At 39.1% G+C, this 16,370-nt stretch overlaps 3 protein-coding genes across 5 annotated transcripts; 1 reads left to right on the top strand and 2 right to left on the bottom strand.

Moving 5' to 3' along the window:
* Nucleotides 1–33: 33 nt before the first annotated feature.
* Nucleotides 34–3,174, bottom strand: LOC113134317 (DET1- and DDB1-associated protein 1-like). Its single transcript, XM_026313624.2, has 5 exons — nucleotides 2,844–3,174; nucleotides 2,501–2,581; nucleotides 2,336–2,387; nucleotides 1,941–2,002; nucleotides 34–1,826 (listed from the first exon to the last, which is right to left on the bottom strand). The coding sequence occupies exons 1-5, from the start codon at nucleotides 2,850–2,852 to the stop codon at nucleotides 1,722–1,724; spliced, it is 309 nt and encodes a 102-aa protein (XP_026169409.1). The 5' UTR covers nucleotides 2,853–3,174; the 3' UTR covers nucleotides 34–1,721.
* A 1,381-nt stretch (nucleotides 3,175–4,555) lies between these two features.
* Nucleotides 4,556–6,341, bottom strand: mrpl34 (mitochondrial ribosomal protein L34). Of its 2 annotated transcripts, none has more exons than XM_026313860.1 (2): nucleotides 6,203–6,341; nucleotides 4,556–5,276 (listed from the first exon to the last, which is right to left on the bottom strand). In XM_026313860.1, the coding sequence occupies exons 1-2, from the start codon at nucleotides 6,256–6,258 to the stop codon at nucleotides 4,958–4,960; spliced, it is 375 nt and encodes a 124-aa protein (XP_026169645.1). In that variant the 5' UTR covers nucleotides 6,259–6,341; the 3' UTR covers nucleotides 4,556–4,957. The 2 variants fall into 2 exon arrangements, with proteins under 2 accessions (XP_026169645.1, XP_026169646.1); XM_026313861.1 differs by having other exon boundaries at nucleotides 4,556–5,231; nucleotides 6,203–6,327.
* A 2,746-nt stretch (nucleotides 6,342–9,087) lies between these two features.
* Nucleotides 9,088–15,621, top strand: abhd8a (abhydrolase domain containing 8a). 2 transcript variants are annotated; one of them, XM_026314657.1, is made up of 5 exons: nucleotides 9,088–9,401; nucleotides 11,702–12,534; nucleotides 12,659–12,829; nucleotides 13,031–13,247; nucleotides 13,369–15,621. In XM_026314657.1, exons 2-5 carry the CDS (start codon nucleotides 11,711–11,713, stop codon nucleotides 13,579–13,581), a joined length of 1,425 nt encoding a protein of 474 aa, XP_026170442.1. In that variant the 5' UTR covers nucleotides 9,088–9,401; nucleotides 11,702–11,710; the 3' UTR covers nucleotides 13,582–15,621. The 2 variants fall into 2 exon arrangements, with proteins under 2 accessions (XP_026170442.1, XP_026170441.1); XM_026314656.1 differs by lacking the exon at nucleotides 9,088–9,401 and adding an exon at nucleotides 11,151–11,255.
* The last annotated feature ends 749 nt before the right edge of the window (nucleotides 15,622–16,370 follow it).

Raw genomic sequence — 16,370 nt, 5'->3', positions numbered from 1 at the left:
ATGTGGTGGTGTAATCTATATAAGAACGAGATCTGAATTTGACAACATTATATTTATACAATAGACTGAAAGTAAAGCATTAAATAAACACATCCCAAGCTTAATTAGAGATGAAATACAAACCATATAACATAAGCATACTCTTCCATGAAGAGCCAATAAAATTAAAATACTGCATGTATCTGGTTTAAATTCGCACTTTAAAGCTAAAGTGTATATTCTACTTGTCCTCACTGACATAAAAAACCAAACTGCACATATCCTACATAAACTTTTGAACAGGTATCTGTAACAAAAGTAAACATGCACATTAATAATGTCAATAACACCATGCCAAACAACACTGAAAATGAGGCAAACAATTTGCAGCAGATCTCAACGGTGCACAGCAAAAGCAGTAATACTTTTGGTCAAAGAACTAATTGGCTAAACAAAATGGACTTGGGGAAGAAAAAATGAGAATGAGTAGTTGTCTTATTCACTGATGAAAGGGTCGGAACAATCACAACACACTGTAAAAACATACATCACTTATGGAGCCTGATGATGAGCTTTAGCGACTTTGTGACCAGCAAACACTTCCTCTGTTTACTCAACCCTACTGTCGACAGTTTGTAAATCCAAACACACATTCACTCCATATGACTCAAATGATCAACCTGTTTAAGTAAACGTGAATAGCACATTTACAACGATTGACAGTAGTCCTTCAGAGTAGCCTACACATTAGTATAGTTAAAGTGTATATTTACACATACCTGAAATCATCACCTAGTCCATAAAACACCATGCTACCTGCAATTACAGGCAAGACATAAGCTCTGTTTGGAAAGGGTTGATAAGAGTACTGAGAATCAAACACAGAGTATGGCTACACAATCTGCAGGTCATGCTGTACAACAAGGTTTTGTATTCTTTAGTGTGACTGTATTGGCTTGAACCTGGCTTTACTGTTCCATCTACTCAACAGTGGTTAATTTCTTCCTGAAACAATGTAAATCGAGGGAGCACTCTAAGACACTCGCATTTAAGGCAATAAGTCATTACTCACTAAGAGAAAGCGTAATAGCATATCTTTCAGCACTCGTCTTTTTCACCAATAACCCATTAAATCTAAATGGTGAACACAATGCATTTTATTTTCTGATAAAAGTATCACATAAAGGTAAAAAGTGGGCTAAAATAAAAATGTAGGGCCAATGTCATTACTACGTTCAAAACAAAAAAATAAATCTAAATGCATTAGGGGGCCAAAAATATGGCATCTCAAATTATTACATACACTGACTTAAATCCAGACATGCATATCTCAAAGATGGTATGAATATCTCAATATTTACAACTGTAAACCCTTAAACTGCAACAGAGAAGCTCCCTGAACATTTATAAGAAAACTGTAAGTATAAGTGAGTGAAAACCACAGGGGTTGAGGAATAAGGAGGTAGATATATGTTACTTTTAAAACTACACTGATTAAAGTCTGAGGCAGAGGTAATTGGAAGCAAAGGTAATAGTGTGTAAAAGCAGTAAATAAAGAGGAAAAAAGGTTTTGTATCAGGAAATCTTTTTTCTTTTCAAATTAGTGCTGCAGTGCCTATAGTTTGAAATGTGTACTTCAGTGTGTTGAGGCCTGGGTTTGCAAATGTATATCCTGCATTTTGTGTATGCATTTTGTTTGTGTTGGTCAGTCTCTGCTGGATGTCCACCTCCAGCACAGTGCTTTATGAATCCTCAGTAAACTCTCCACTGTCTGTTCTGGCTACCTTCCGTGGAGGCGATAAATTCTCCCCCTCAACTTGTTCCTGCTCTCGCTTTTTTGCTGCATTCTAAGGAGTCAGAACAAAAAGACAGAAGACATTTAATAACCTACAGCAATACAGTGGCTATCTAGTATCACAGGTAATGCATGAGAACTTCTTAATAACTCTGAAAATCATTACCTTTTTATCCCACTGTTGATGAAGATATCGCAGCAAGATATTTGTTTTCTCTGTGACTATGACTGAAGGGAGAAAACAGAGATAAAGATTAAATGTCAAAAAATACAAAGCCAAGAGAGGCAGAAAATCACGAATTCTGTTAAATCAGCTGTTCTTAACACAGGTAGGTCTGGTGATTACTACATAGTCATACTGAAATACTGTCATACTGATATCCATTAATGAAAACTCCACGGCCACAGCTAAGCAAAAAAGTTCTGAAACTCCTTGGTGTATATTCTTTGACACAAATCACAAATAATGCTACAGTATTTCATTTGTTTTATTGTAAAGAGAACTGCTGCCTCCCTGGTCTGCAACCATCTTCAGTCAATGTAGTCAGTCAATGTACTCACTCTGCTCTGATGGATATTCCCGGGTTGGAAGATACACAGATGGTCGACGGTTCTGAGACAACAGTGAATAAATACATAGTAAATGTAAACTACTATTTGACAATACATTCTTGATCTTAAGACCAAATTAAAACCATCACTTTAAGAACAGACGGGATCACTTACTGATGCTTTACATACAGAGTCAGCATGGAACTTGCTGAAGTTGTTTTTGTTGTAGACAGGTAGCCCCTTTAGAAACTCTCCCTGTGGACACACACGGAAAGATAGGAACAAAAACATGTCAGCGGGCCTTAGGCTGCGGGTCGCGGACCCCAGGTGGTTTTAAGACCAGTTACAATAACCATATATGAGTAACTACATAAAGACAACAAGGAAGACATTTAGTAATGTGGTGTAAGTGGCAGTCTGTAATAACCACACGTACGTCCTACTTCCCAACACGTAAACAACACGTCTATTAAAAAATGACTAGCAAAATTCAGCAGAGAACCGAGTGGGAACCTACCTTCTCCATTTCTTCGATTCTCTTTGTGTGTTGACCAGCTGAGCACTGAGAGTGAAAGAGAGCAGATGCTACTGTTTCAGCTAGCTACCAGCTAACTAGGCACTGAGCCCTGTTGTTGCGTCGTAGCCAAGACACCGGTTGGTCTATAAACCCGACAGCGTCTTACGATAGTTACAAAATATAATCAGCCTACGGTTTTCAGTCAGCTAGTTTGAAACTCTCCCTCAGATAGACGTGATAACACAAGAACACTAAAACTGGATGTCGTTTAGTAGCTAACTTGCTACTAGTTCACACAACTCCATTTTTGTTTTTCTAGTTTGAGGGCGGTCACTGTCCAAGGCTGGAGCCATCTGATTGGTTGGTACTTGCGCTAAGACAGAGAGAAACAATGCGCTGATTGGTTAGAAAGTAAACACTCTAATTCTCTAATACAAGAGTTGTTAGGGCGTCAAAGTACTGTAAACAAGTACTTTACGAGTACTTTACAAGTACTAATGTATACAGACTGTACTTAATGCTGAATTGTTACTGCTCGGCGCAGAGGATAAATTACTGTTAAAATACAAATTTTATAAAATGACTGAAATGTGGGCTGAGTGGTTAGCACTGTTGCCTCACAGCAAGAAGGTCGTGGGTTCGCATCCCGGCCTTTCTGTGTGGAGTTTGCATGTTCTCCCTGTGCTTGCGTGGGTTTACTCCGGGTACTCCGGTTTCCTCCCACAGTCCAAAAACATGCATGTTAGGTTGATTGGTGACTCTAAAAATTGCCCGTAGGAGTGAGTGTGAGTGTGTGTGGTTGTCTGTCTTTGTGTGTCTATATGTGGCCCTGCGACAGACTGGTGACCTGTCCAGGGTGTACCCCTGCCTTCCACCCGAGAGAGAGCTGGGATAGGCTCCAGCAGATCCCCGTGACCCTGAGCCAGGAAAAAGCGGGTATAGAAGATGGATGGATGGATGGACTGAAATGTGCGTTAGCCATATAACATTATCAGTTGATGCCTATTTAATTTTTTTTTTTAATTTTTAGTTGTCACAATTTCTATAAATAAAGGGCTGCTGATGTAAGTGTGTTTTACACCGTCTAATGTGACACCACTCGTTTAACTTAGTACTCTTAGTACCCTGGCTCCTAATATATGTAGTAATTGCTTCGTTATACTGCCGTTAGTTGAATAAATGCTCAGCTTTGTACAAACAGTACATAGCAGCAAACCTTGGAGGCCAAAATTTCCCTTGTAGCATTTTTCTTGATTAATTGGTGCATTGATTCACTCAATATTAATCTCCATCTATATTATCAAGAAACTGCTTAAATAGTTTATACCTTGTATTTTGACTTGGCATTCGCGGTGGACAGCAAAGAATTTCATTGTACAGGGAAACATGCTTTTCTTACTGTGCATATGAAAAAACGCTTTGAATCTTGAATAATTTTAAAACAAAGGCAACATTATCCACTTTGCCAGTGACTTAAAATTCTTGTCATTTTTTGATTGTAAAAATAATACTTTTTTGTTTCAGACTGTTGGTTGAACAAAACGTGAGGTCGCCTTTGATCCACTGTGTACATTAAACAATGAATCAGGTGAAAAAATATGCTTTACATCCTAGTCAAACTTGTTTTCTCTTTAGGCAACAGAAAAAGCCTTTATCTACAATTTATCTTTAGGAAGTACTTCCCCCCCATTCCCTTATGCAAGTTTTGCAGGTAAGTTTTGCATGGATGGTTTTTATTTCCAAGATAAGCAGAATTTGGTGTTTTCATTTCAAAACATGCTGACACTGAGGAGAAAACATACGTTTTTGAACCAAATATTTTACAAAGGAAAAAAAAACAAAATCATAAATCCATTAACATTCAACAATTATCACCAAAGTTTTATAGAGATGCTAAATATTATTTTTATTTTTATGAAGCTCCTTTTTAATTCAACATGTTTGTTGAAAACCAGTTTCCACTCTCTTGTCCATTGTTGATGCAGTGGAAATGCCAAATCCACGACACACACTAGTTAGCCCAATTTACATGTTCTTTCCCACTTGCTGAGCAGCTCCAGCACTTCATATCCGATATCTGTCTCTTGTCTTAACAGGTTTCCCAACAGGAACCTTCAGTGTGACAGTGATTTCCGTCCTTTCAAAAGGCGCCGTAGAACCACCTCAATGCCGCCTCGTGAGCTCATCCTTTTGATCCAGCCATGGGTCCTCTTGCGTTTGATGTTCTTGGGCTGATACTCTATGCCTCTTTTCCGTGTCCGTACCTGCTGGTATTGCCATGGAAGTTGCTGGAACACTACTGAACCCTCAGCCTGTGAAGAAAGTGGCCCATATCTAAAAACTGGAGGTCCTGCAGCCGCTCTGGGCACAATCCAGTTGCTGAACAATCTAAGGTGAGAGGTTCCAGTTACTAAACGGCTCACTGCAGAAACACTGTTGAAAGAGCACCAAATGTTACAAACAAATGTTATTCTGTAACATTATGCTATAATACAGTCAAATCTGATTACTATGAAGCTGTAATACAGTATTGGGGCTCCAACTTATGTGAGGTGTCTTATGCACCGATCTCAACCTAAGGTTTCTATAACATAATGATGACAAAAACACATTTTATTAATACTACTTTAACTCATAGGATTCTGTGATTTCCACTCAGCCAATATAAATTACAGGAATTTATTAAACTACACCCCTAACAACAATATATACACAAAACTGTAAAACACGTAAAAACACAATGTACGCATAAGTGCAAGTGAATAAACAATGTGACTAAATGACTATTCGAGTCTGCAATTGAAAACAGCAAATACATTTTATGGAAGTGTGAAAGACAATATGAATCTGGCTTTACATTAAACCTCCCTTAAACTTGATTTCTAAATCATTTAATTGACACTATCTACTACAACTTTTTTATCATCAACAGCTTAAGGTGCATTACCAACCCTTTCTGAACTGGAGTAAGGCTCAGAACAAATATGAAATATTATATTATCCTAACAGGGAAAACACATCTTGTCCTACACCCTATACAGACCAACTTTAATTGTACTATCTCCTTAAGATCCTTTTCTCTGAGTATGCATCATGAGGCTAACATGTCCAGTGTTGTCCATTTAGTAATAACGCTAATGTACAGTACCGTGGCTCCTAAAATGCTGGTATGAAGTTGGTGTGATAATCTATCACTGATGGGATTGTCCACCACCTAACTCAGTAGTTAGTTACCTGCTAAATATACTGACGTTACCAAACCACGCTGCTAACGTAGTTAGGCTAGCCTGCCATTGTTAACGCCGTAAATACTGTCAACTTTGCCTTTTGTCCACATTCAAATATATTAATTCCATTACCTGCTAAAATTAGTTACGCCACACAGCCGGGGAAAAGACGACAGTACAATATTCATTTTTAGACGTTTCCACAGTCAGCACAGACATGAGAAGAGTGAATGTCACAGCTCTGAGGATCACCCTCCGTACAAGAAGCAACGTGATTGGTTGTGTCTGTTCAGCCAATCACGTTGCTTTTTACTAGACCAAATCTTTTCCTCGAGTGTCGCCTTCAAGGTTTAATTTCCAGTGTTTGTCAAGTGTTGTCTACGTGTTTTATATGGATTACATCGAAGGCAAAAGTTTTGAACGCACAGACCCATTTGTCAGAAAAAACATCTTATTAGTTTTACAAATTACAATGAATATTATCACAAACATTATGAGACTCAGGGTCACTACTTAACATAATGCTGCCTTCAGACATCTAATGAGCCTGATATGTCTGGTTGGATTTACTACAATATGATCTAACTCCATGTGGATACAAATGATAATTAAACTGATACACGATGACTTGTTATATAATGATTCAGTTAATGTGGCTATAGTAACTTAGTGTCAATACATTTCAGTTTTTAGGATAATACAAAGAAATTATGGTACTTTTTATCTCCTGTCTCAGCTTTTACTTTGAAAGTACAAGGAGGGATTTTAACATGATGACCAGGTTAAGGTAAAATCAAGCATGTCACCTTCTGCTCTAACTCTGACTTTGCGGTCTGGGTCGTCAGGTGGCCAAAAGTAACTGTGAGCAGCTTTCAATTTAGCTAGCATGCTGATCACTCAGTTCATCTGTTATGCTCATGATTATGTTCTCCCTCAAATCTGTGCCTGCTCACTCTCAAATAATGAAGCTCCCGAAATAGAGTTTGTGCACTCTCCAAAGTTAGGGCTTTGATAAACTTCCATAGTTTTACCAATAGCACAGTTTATTAGCATGGTCTTGGTTTGATATTAGTGTCAGACACATGTGAGCTGAAGCACTATATCAACTATCAGTTTTTAAACATGGAAATATACAATCACATCATCATGTTAGCCCAAACAAAATTTATTTTGCCATATTTTACTGGAATTATTTAATTAAGTCCAAATTAAATTAATTCATCAAGCAGTTCATAGCTTCGACAAAATAATATTTCCTCAATTACTTGAGCAGCAGCAGTCAAATATTAAACAGTTTTATTAATAAAGTCTCAACTATGTTTCTCACTGAGACATATATTAGTCATCATATTATATTAGTCACCACTCACCAATCACTTTAACTAAAGCATCTTGTATGTAGATTTAACTGTCAAGCCACTGACCAGAGCTTTTTAATAATAAAATTAAAAGACACAGCACCTGGTATAGGTGAAATATATATTTATAAGTGTTAGTATAGTTACTTAGTTATATAGTTACTATTGTTACTTTTATCCACTGCGTATTAAAAATATAATTCTAAAACAATAAGCATTCTGTGGAAATGAATGATCTCATTACCAGATGTGATTAATTCGCTAACAAAGTATCTGGTGGTTAATGAGTTCCCACATGTTACTAAGTCGTGGCAGCAAAATTGCATCTCGTGGCCATGTGGGTCTATTATAAAAAATATTATATCTAATGACCAGCCTTAGTAAGTAATGGCCACAGAATATTTTTTTTTATGAATGTCACCAAAGAGGGACTCTGTAGTAGACTATATACCATACACCTTACAGTAACAGTGCATTGCATTTACCTCTCTCTCATAATTATGGTAATAACATAGTGTGGAGAGAGAAACTTTTATCATGAGGTCACCATCCCTTCATGTATCTGCTGAAATGTCCACATTAATGTTTGAAAGATTATGATTGGATTAGTTATTTTTACTAAGAGGATTTACACAATGAGCATGATGGTAAGAGAAAGTTAGCATGCGCATATAGATTGAAGTCACTGGGAGCTTGTGTTAGATTTGAATACTGTATAATAAAACTTAAGTTGTATAAGATAAAGCGTGGGAAATTTTGATTGTCATTCATTGGACCATAACTGAGAAAATTTAAAGTGCTCATCTAAAGTAGGTGCAGTACAATACAATGTTAACACACTGTACAAGTTATTAGATGAGTGGCCTATTGTTGGTGCCCTAATAACAATGACCCTGTCCATTCATACAGTACCAGTTGTTTTCATATGGTCAGGGTCTATGGTAATAGGCTGTATGAAAAAGTTCCATACAGGGCCTGTGTGTGGCGGTAATTAGCTTAATTTCTTTTGAGTGCTTTTATTGAGGCACAAATGTTTGGAAGAGGTAATGTAGAGCAATGGGCCTTCTTGTTACATGGCTGCCAGACAACAACAGAAAATCCCAAGTTGTTGGCTGAAGGGCTCTCCGACGTCACAGCTGGATATTCCGTGACAGGCACCGGACTGTCTCAGCAGTGCCAGTTTGCTGATGTGAGTCCAGAGGAAGACAGCTCTTCTTAATCCAAGGTTCAAACCTAAAGGTCATTTCTTCCCACAGTGATGCAACAGCTGCACTTCAGTGGTGTCAGTTTGTGATGGTGCAGTGAAGGTGATTTAGACACAGGTGGAGAATTTGAAATAGACTCACACATGCAGACCTGATCGAGGTGATGCGTTCTCCTGTTCAGATAATTAGCTGGACTATCATTCCTGTCACTCTCCATGAACCAGAGAGAGGACACACACACACACACACACACACACACACACACACACACACACACACACACACACACAGGTTTCGCTGTCCTGTCAGCCTTAGCAACAATGAAACAAGCGTCTCCCATTGGCCTCCTCTCAGTGCAGACACTTCTTCTATTCGCCTTCTCCCCTGCCACTCAGGAGCGAAATGCCCGAAGGCTGCTGCGGATACAAGGGCAGCAGGGTTGGGTAGGGTCTGGCCTGGTTACGCAGTGGATGCTCAAGGAGAAAAAAAAAACACATTGCCGTTTGTTATCGTAATGGGTATCTCATTGAAATGCAATTGGCACAGTTTTATGGATGCATGCTTCATCATCATCAGTGCAACCCCCTCCGTGTTCTGTGATCGCAGCGTAATGGGGCTAATAAGAAGCTTTCGCAGTTTTGCAGCATTTCTAGCGTAGACAAATTGTTGCACCAAATGCAACGTTTTTCTCTGCTCGGTTTCGTCTCTGCCTCGACTCTTCTTCTGGTGCAGATTTCTAATAACCCTTAATCATCAGTAACACTGCAGGTAAGGAGTCCCTTTATATTGCGTTAGATGTGTATTGTGTAGCTATAGTCATCAGCAGTGACTGCATGTATTTGTCCTGTGACAGCATAGAAAATAATTGATTTATCAATAATACAAGCTTAGCTATTACGGCCTTGCGCACAAGACTCCCACTGAGCTTTAATTTTTTATTTTTGTGATGCGATTCTGAGCATTCAGTATGTTTTCTCCTACACTTATTTGGTCTGCGTTTGTTTTGTTGTGCTACTCAAATGTTTAAGTCGAATTATTGGAACATGGAGCCTTATGCTGCGGCTGATGGCTTGGTGATTTGGGGTCATATGGTTATAAAATCAGCTGAAGGATGGGAATCTTATGCATTAGGTCTTTTTTTTAAATGTAGATCATAGTGGTTTTATTTTTTGCAGATATAGCAATTCTTGTGTAGACACCATGTCAGGTTGCGCCATCCTGCACTGTGTGGAAGCCCATGTTGTGAAAATAGAGCAGCACACAGTGTACCAGATGTGTGTTAGTCTATTTTAAACACACACAGTCTATCTATTCTGCAATGCAGACAAAAAATTAAAAAAAATGACCAAAACTGAGTGACCTTCAGTCTGGTTAATGTTTAGGGTTTGTTGAGTTCAGATTCCGCTCCACTTGCTTCCCTCAGACAGTTTCAAGTGCTTGTTGACCACAGTGACAGATAGTAGGTCAGGAGGAAAATCCCTGATTTAAATGGCTGGGCTTTGATGAGTGCTGGTGTAGGTAGTTTGCGTGAATGAATGCATGTCCCAGGTATTTGAATGACATGTTAAACCATGGTACACAGACAGACAGACAGACAGACAGAAAACAAAGATTGCTGCAGTTTTGGAGACTGACAGCTGAATCTTGCTGCAGTTTGGAGTGTCTGTGCTACATTTTGTTGTTTGTGGAAGAACAGGGCAGTCAGTCAACAGTTCACTCAGCCCCAGGGTGTAACTAGATCACCCTTGATACACTGACCTTCAGACCAACAACACATGCACACATGAAGCCTCCTGTGCAGATGGAGACATGCATTAGGTAAACCACTTTTCCCTGGCTGTGGAGCCAGACCTGTGTGGCCCTATGCATTAAGAGTCTGTTACATTAATTTACCATATAAAAGATGTTATTAAGTCCTTACTGACTTTGTATTTGACCAAAAACAAATAGGACACAAAGAGAAATTACGTATGTACTGTACTGTAAGAATTAATTAATGGGTATGTGAATAACTGATTCAGCACATGATGGATTTTCCTAGATGCCCTACATGCTTATTATATACATTAGGTAGGAGGGTAATTGAAACAACCATGATCTAAACATGATACATGATAAACACAGTGAAGTGAATATCTGTCCTGTTTGTAGTAATGAATATACTGCTTTCAGTTTAACAGTTTCAGTAGCCAGGAAACAACAAAGCCTGACCATGTAGATGTGACTCTTTCTACCCTGTTTCCTAGAGATAACAAGCCTGTGTGTGTATGAAATGTGAGGACTAATAATTCGGCCAAAATGCAGGTGGCCCCTGACAAAGAAACAGACAATCTTCTCTCATCTCCATTGGAAATGTTAAGACATTGGAAAAATGCTATCATAGCCTTCTGCTTTGAGAACTATAGTTCACAGACATGTACACCGACATGCCTCATGACTGGTGTTTTCTATTTATATATATCCTGATTCTGACCATGTCAAAAGGAGGGGGGTTATTAATAGCCAATGTCTGCGTGATGAGTCTTCCCTGACACTTAAACTGCACTAAGGACCCAGCATTATTTTTATGTTTTCTGTTTATGACTGTGGAATCCCTGAATGTTAAGCTGCCTTGTCACCCAGGTGAGTGTGTTACTAGAGCTTTTTACCTAGGCTGTACATTGCACATATAGTGGCTATTGTGTTTTGAATTTTCATAGGGGTTTGCAGCCTGCAAAACTAAAAGCATCTTTGCTCCTGTTGTGTTTTATTTTGCTCGAAACTGGCTGTCTGATGAAAGGATGAAAAGGTAACTGTGTTGCTAGGAAACAGCATGGATCCAAATTAATAGGAACCAAGCTGCGACCCAATTTCTTACTGTTGAGCTGTTGACATTTGCAAATACTGTGGCAGGAAATCAACCAGAGCTCTTTTAATATTCTTATGATTCAAATTGTGAAAATAATGGGTTGGTAAAAACTAGTTGATGCAGCAAGACAGGTTTCATATAAACCTGCATTGTATGCTTTTTTGGTTACATTTAACATAATGATTCATTTTTCTATATCTGTGTGATGTTGTTTATGTAGGGAAGCACCATGCTGACCAGCATAACTGAAGGGATTCTGTGCTGCCTGACTGGGAAGGCTGCCGGTTTGGTCTTGCCTCTGGAGTCATCTGAGCCCTCTGATGGTTTTGAGTATGTGGAAGTGAAACCTGGGAGAGTACTGCGAGTGCGGCACATCATCCCAGAATGCCAGCCTGCAGTAACGGAAGAGCAAATTGCAGGCAAGGAGAAGACGGATGGCGACTCTGATGGTGACGACTCTCCTGAGGATTTTAATAATGAGATCAGTACCGGCAGCTGTGTCCACTGCAAGAGGAAGATCACTGTCTACCGCAATGGCCAGCTGGTGATTGAAAATCTCGGCGATGTTTTGCACTCTGAGATCCTGCAGTGTCAGGATGGGGATCTGGAGCCCTGTAGCACCGTTGAAGTGGAACTGGCTGATTACAAAGACATTGCACCTTCTCCAGACCCCAACCCTGCACCTCCTCCGGTTCCTCCACCACCTGGAGAACAGAAACCAGCTCCACCTCCTCGCCGCCGCCGTCGCAAGCCCAAACGTACAGTGCTAATCGATTCAACAAGGGTGATCTCAAGCTGCAAAGGGACACACTCAGACGTAGCACTGTTCTTTGTGCATGGTGTGGGAGGCTCTCTGGACATTTGGAGCAGCCAACTGGATTTCTTCTCTCGACTGGGTTATGAGGTCATTGCACCAGATTTGGCAGGGCATGGAGCCAGCACTGCCCCACAGATAGCGGCAGCTTACACTTTTTATGCCCTAGCTGAGGACCTACGTGCCATCTTTAAGCGATATTCTCGTAAACGCAACATTCTCATTGGCCACTCATATGGGTGAGGAATTGTGAGATGCTTTTATTATAAATCATTCTTCATTTAGAACTATGACTAAAGAAATTATAGAGCTCAGCAAAGTAACTTCTCTATGCTCTGTGCCATCACAATATATCTCTTCCAGGGTGTCATTTTGTACCTTCCTGGCACATGAATATCCTGATTTGGTCCATAAGGTGGTGATGATCAATGGAGGGGGTCCAACAGCTCTGGAACCGAGCCTCTGCTCCATCTTCCAGCTGCCATCTTGTGTCCTTCACTGTCTGTCACCCTGTCTGGCCTGGAGTTTTCTCAAGTAAGATCTTCATTACAGTGTTGTCAAAATTGTAATGTAATTGTAATCGCAGAAAAATAGCATTGCTTATAATTATCAAAACATTTGAAAAATACACAGAAAATATCAAACATATCTAACATTTGCAGCTTTTATATGATCATCTCTGTCAACTGTACACCAAACAATTCCAGGTTAACGTCTTTTCTCCCTCACCCTTAGAGCTGGATTCGCCCGTCAGGGTGCGAAAGAAAAGCAGCTGCTGAAGCAGGGCAATGCCTTCAATGTGTCTCCATTTGTCCTACGAGCCATGATGAGTGGCCAGTACTGGCCTGAAGGGGATGAGGTCTACCATGCTGAGCTCACTGTGCCCATCCTTCTGGTTCATGGTATGTGTGACAAGTTTGTGCCTGTAGAAGAGGATCAGCGCATGGCAGAGGTATAGTACATCTTTGTATGTGAATAAATGCTTAGATACTTGGTATTTAATACGAAACGTTGTTTTCATTCTGGTGTTACCTACTATAATGTTCTGCTTTGAATTTTGACTCCCTTTCTAGATACTACTGTTTGCATTCCTGAAAGTCATTGAAGAGGGAAGTCACATGGTCATGATGGAGTGTCCTGACACTGTCAACACCCTCCTTCATGAGTTCTTTCTATGGGAGCCTGACATGTCCAGGAAACACAGCAGCAAGACAGACACAGAGAAGACAGTTACTGCCAGTGACACTCTCCACACATTCAAAATCAATAGGCCTATGGACAAATAACTAGTAAAGAGTCTCATTTAACACAGAACCAAGCAGAAGGCCTTTTTTGGCAGGTGGCATGTGTTCTTAAGGCTGCTCCCAGGCTGAGAGCTGTTATATACAGTGCCACATTTTAAGGATGTGGATGGCTAATGGTGCTTCAAGATAAAGCAGGACTTAGGCATGGTGCCAGCTAAAGAACGATGGAACAAATATGAAGGTGAGAGGAACGGATGAAATACACAGTCAGTGTCTGCTTCGCTTTTTGATATGTGTGCTCCATTGCGTCAAGTCTGCAAAAGGACACAATATCTCGAGATCAAAAGGATTATATCTGTTTAATTTGTGTGTTAAATGTTTCTGGTGAAGAACTGACTGCAAGATGGAAAAGGCATCATGAAATGGTTTCTGAATTTCCTCAAATGTATCTTAAATATTCTGTAAAGTACTACAGAGCTACTGTTCTACCTTTATATAATAATTAACTTATTGGGCCCATGTTACATCTGCTTTCATTGGGAAGCTGGCTGAGGAATTGTAGATCTGTATAGCCACTATGATGGTGATAAAATGAAGGTGTTGATAATAGTAGTTTATTATCAAATACAGACAAGAAGGTAGTGGAACTGTTTTAAAAAACAGTAAATATACACAAATGCACATGCAAAATGTAATAAATTATTTGCACCAGCTGCATACATAAATTACATGATGCTATGCATAAAGGACACAAAAATGAATTGTTCAGCATATTAACATCTATTCAGTGTGCAATGTGCACAATCTAAAACATGATGACTAACAGTCACAGTCACAGCTATTTTCAATGAAATTGGCTCATGTGCTGTATTTGAAATTATGGATATTTATTATCCTCTATAAAATCAAAATCCAAAAAGCTATTTCTATCTACAGTACAATAAGCACAATGTAACCACTTTATCAGTTCAGTTGCATGAAATCAAATATATTGTATGAGAGATCTATGTGAAGTGGTTGCTCAAACAAGTCAGAAGGTTCTGCCTCTTTATTCTAGCAGCCATTTTTTTCCAATAATATATAATATCCTAAGGATACAAGCAACCAAGGCCCTGCATGAGTTAAGAATATAAAAGCATATAAAAGGTATCAGGGTTGTTTAAGTCAGCAATATATTCTCATTCTGAAAAACTCCCAGTGCACTTGTCATTAATCAAAGTCCTTTTGATGTTTAAGTATTACTTTGCATTTATTCTGAAAAAAACATAACAACACCAAATTGTGGTTGTATTGACTGCAAAATAAGAGGTTGTTCCCCTACTACTCCCAAGTCTACCCTGTTTATTTAATAGTGCAAGAGTGAAAGAAAGGGAAATGTTATGCTTACTAAAAGACATTCATGACTGGGTGTTGCTTTGTCTCATAGTGGGACAGTAAGGTGCAAGTAAAAAGTCTGCTATGCTCCCTGACAGTGGTTATCTTTTGAGTGGATAGTTTGTACTGTTTTGAGTAGCAGAAGGTGTAAAATGGGTGTCTGGTGGTTGAACTCAAATTTGAGTCAGCCAAAACAGAAGGTCGCCTTAAAAAGAGGGACATTTGTATTCGCCATGCTGGTCTGTTATATATGCATTTTGACAGAATGTGGATGCAACATAACTAGTCTTATGCAACTGGAACAAAAGAGAAAGAAACAGAGTGGAAATAAACTGACACGGCACTACCGCCTCTAAAACATTATATATTCTCAATGGACTTTCCAAAAGCCAACAAGTGCTGCTGATGTACTGTATGTTTCCTTGTTGTAAAAGGTCAGTAAAACAGTATGGACTACAGGGTGCACATATACTTCCTCTTATGCTAAAATTGTGCATATACACAAATTGTCAGTGCTCATATGTGTTATATCTTTTTGTGGTTAACAAAATGTGTTAATGTTATTGTTGCATTTATTCATGGAAATCATAATATATGCACTGCCTGTATGTAGATGCATATAACATTATATAGCCTATCAAAACAGTTGGATTCAAGTGTATGAATGTGTGCCTTTCCAGGCATGAATTAAAACAGATGTTCACAGTCTACAAGTATTTTTTTCTTGTTTTGTTATTTGCAATAATATAATCTGTTTTTCTTTGATGCACAGTAAATGTAACAGTATTACAATAATTCTCACTCACTCTTGCTAAATCATTATCTATACCCGCTTTTTCCTAATTATTGTCAAGGGGATCTGCTGGAACCTATCCCAGCTCTCTTCGGGTGAAAGGTAGGGGTACACCCTGGACAGGTCACCAGTCCATCACAGGGCCACATAGAGACAAACAACCTCACACACTCACACTCACTCCTATGGGCAATTTAGAGTCACCAATCAACCTGACATACATGTTTTTGGACTGTGGGAGGAAACCAGAGTACCTGGAGAAAACCCACACAAGCACAGGGAGAACATGCAAACTCCACACAGAAAGGTCCCTGATGGGTTTCAAACCAGGAACCTTCTGGCTGTGAGGCAACAGTGCTAAACATCAATCCACTGTGCTGCCCAGTAACATCAGATATTTTTCCTAATTTACTAAACATAGTATATTATGTGTGCAATCATTAGAGACATTTTGATATCAGTAAGCATAGTTAGTTGATTTGAAATATTAGCATATTCATTTAATGTGTTTGAAACAATGAAAACTATATTCCAAAATGCTGCGAGATATTTTTTCACCAACCCAGTGATTTTCTCAGTATACTAACCTGCTCTCTCCATTTAAATTTAAAGTGCTGAAAAAAACTAGACACGGTTTACGCTCGTTATAATGTTAATAATCAGA

The sequence above is a fragment of the Mastacembelus armatus genome, chromosome 17, assembly GCF_900324485.2.
Source record: "Mastacembelus armatus chromosome 17, fMasArm1.2, whole genome shotgun sequence".
NCBI lineage: Eukaryota > Metazoa > Chordata > Actinopteri > Synbranchiformes > Mastacembelidae > Mastacembelus > Mastacembelus armatus.
This window is presented reverse-complemented; position numbering and strand designations above follow the sequence as displayed.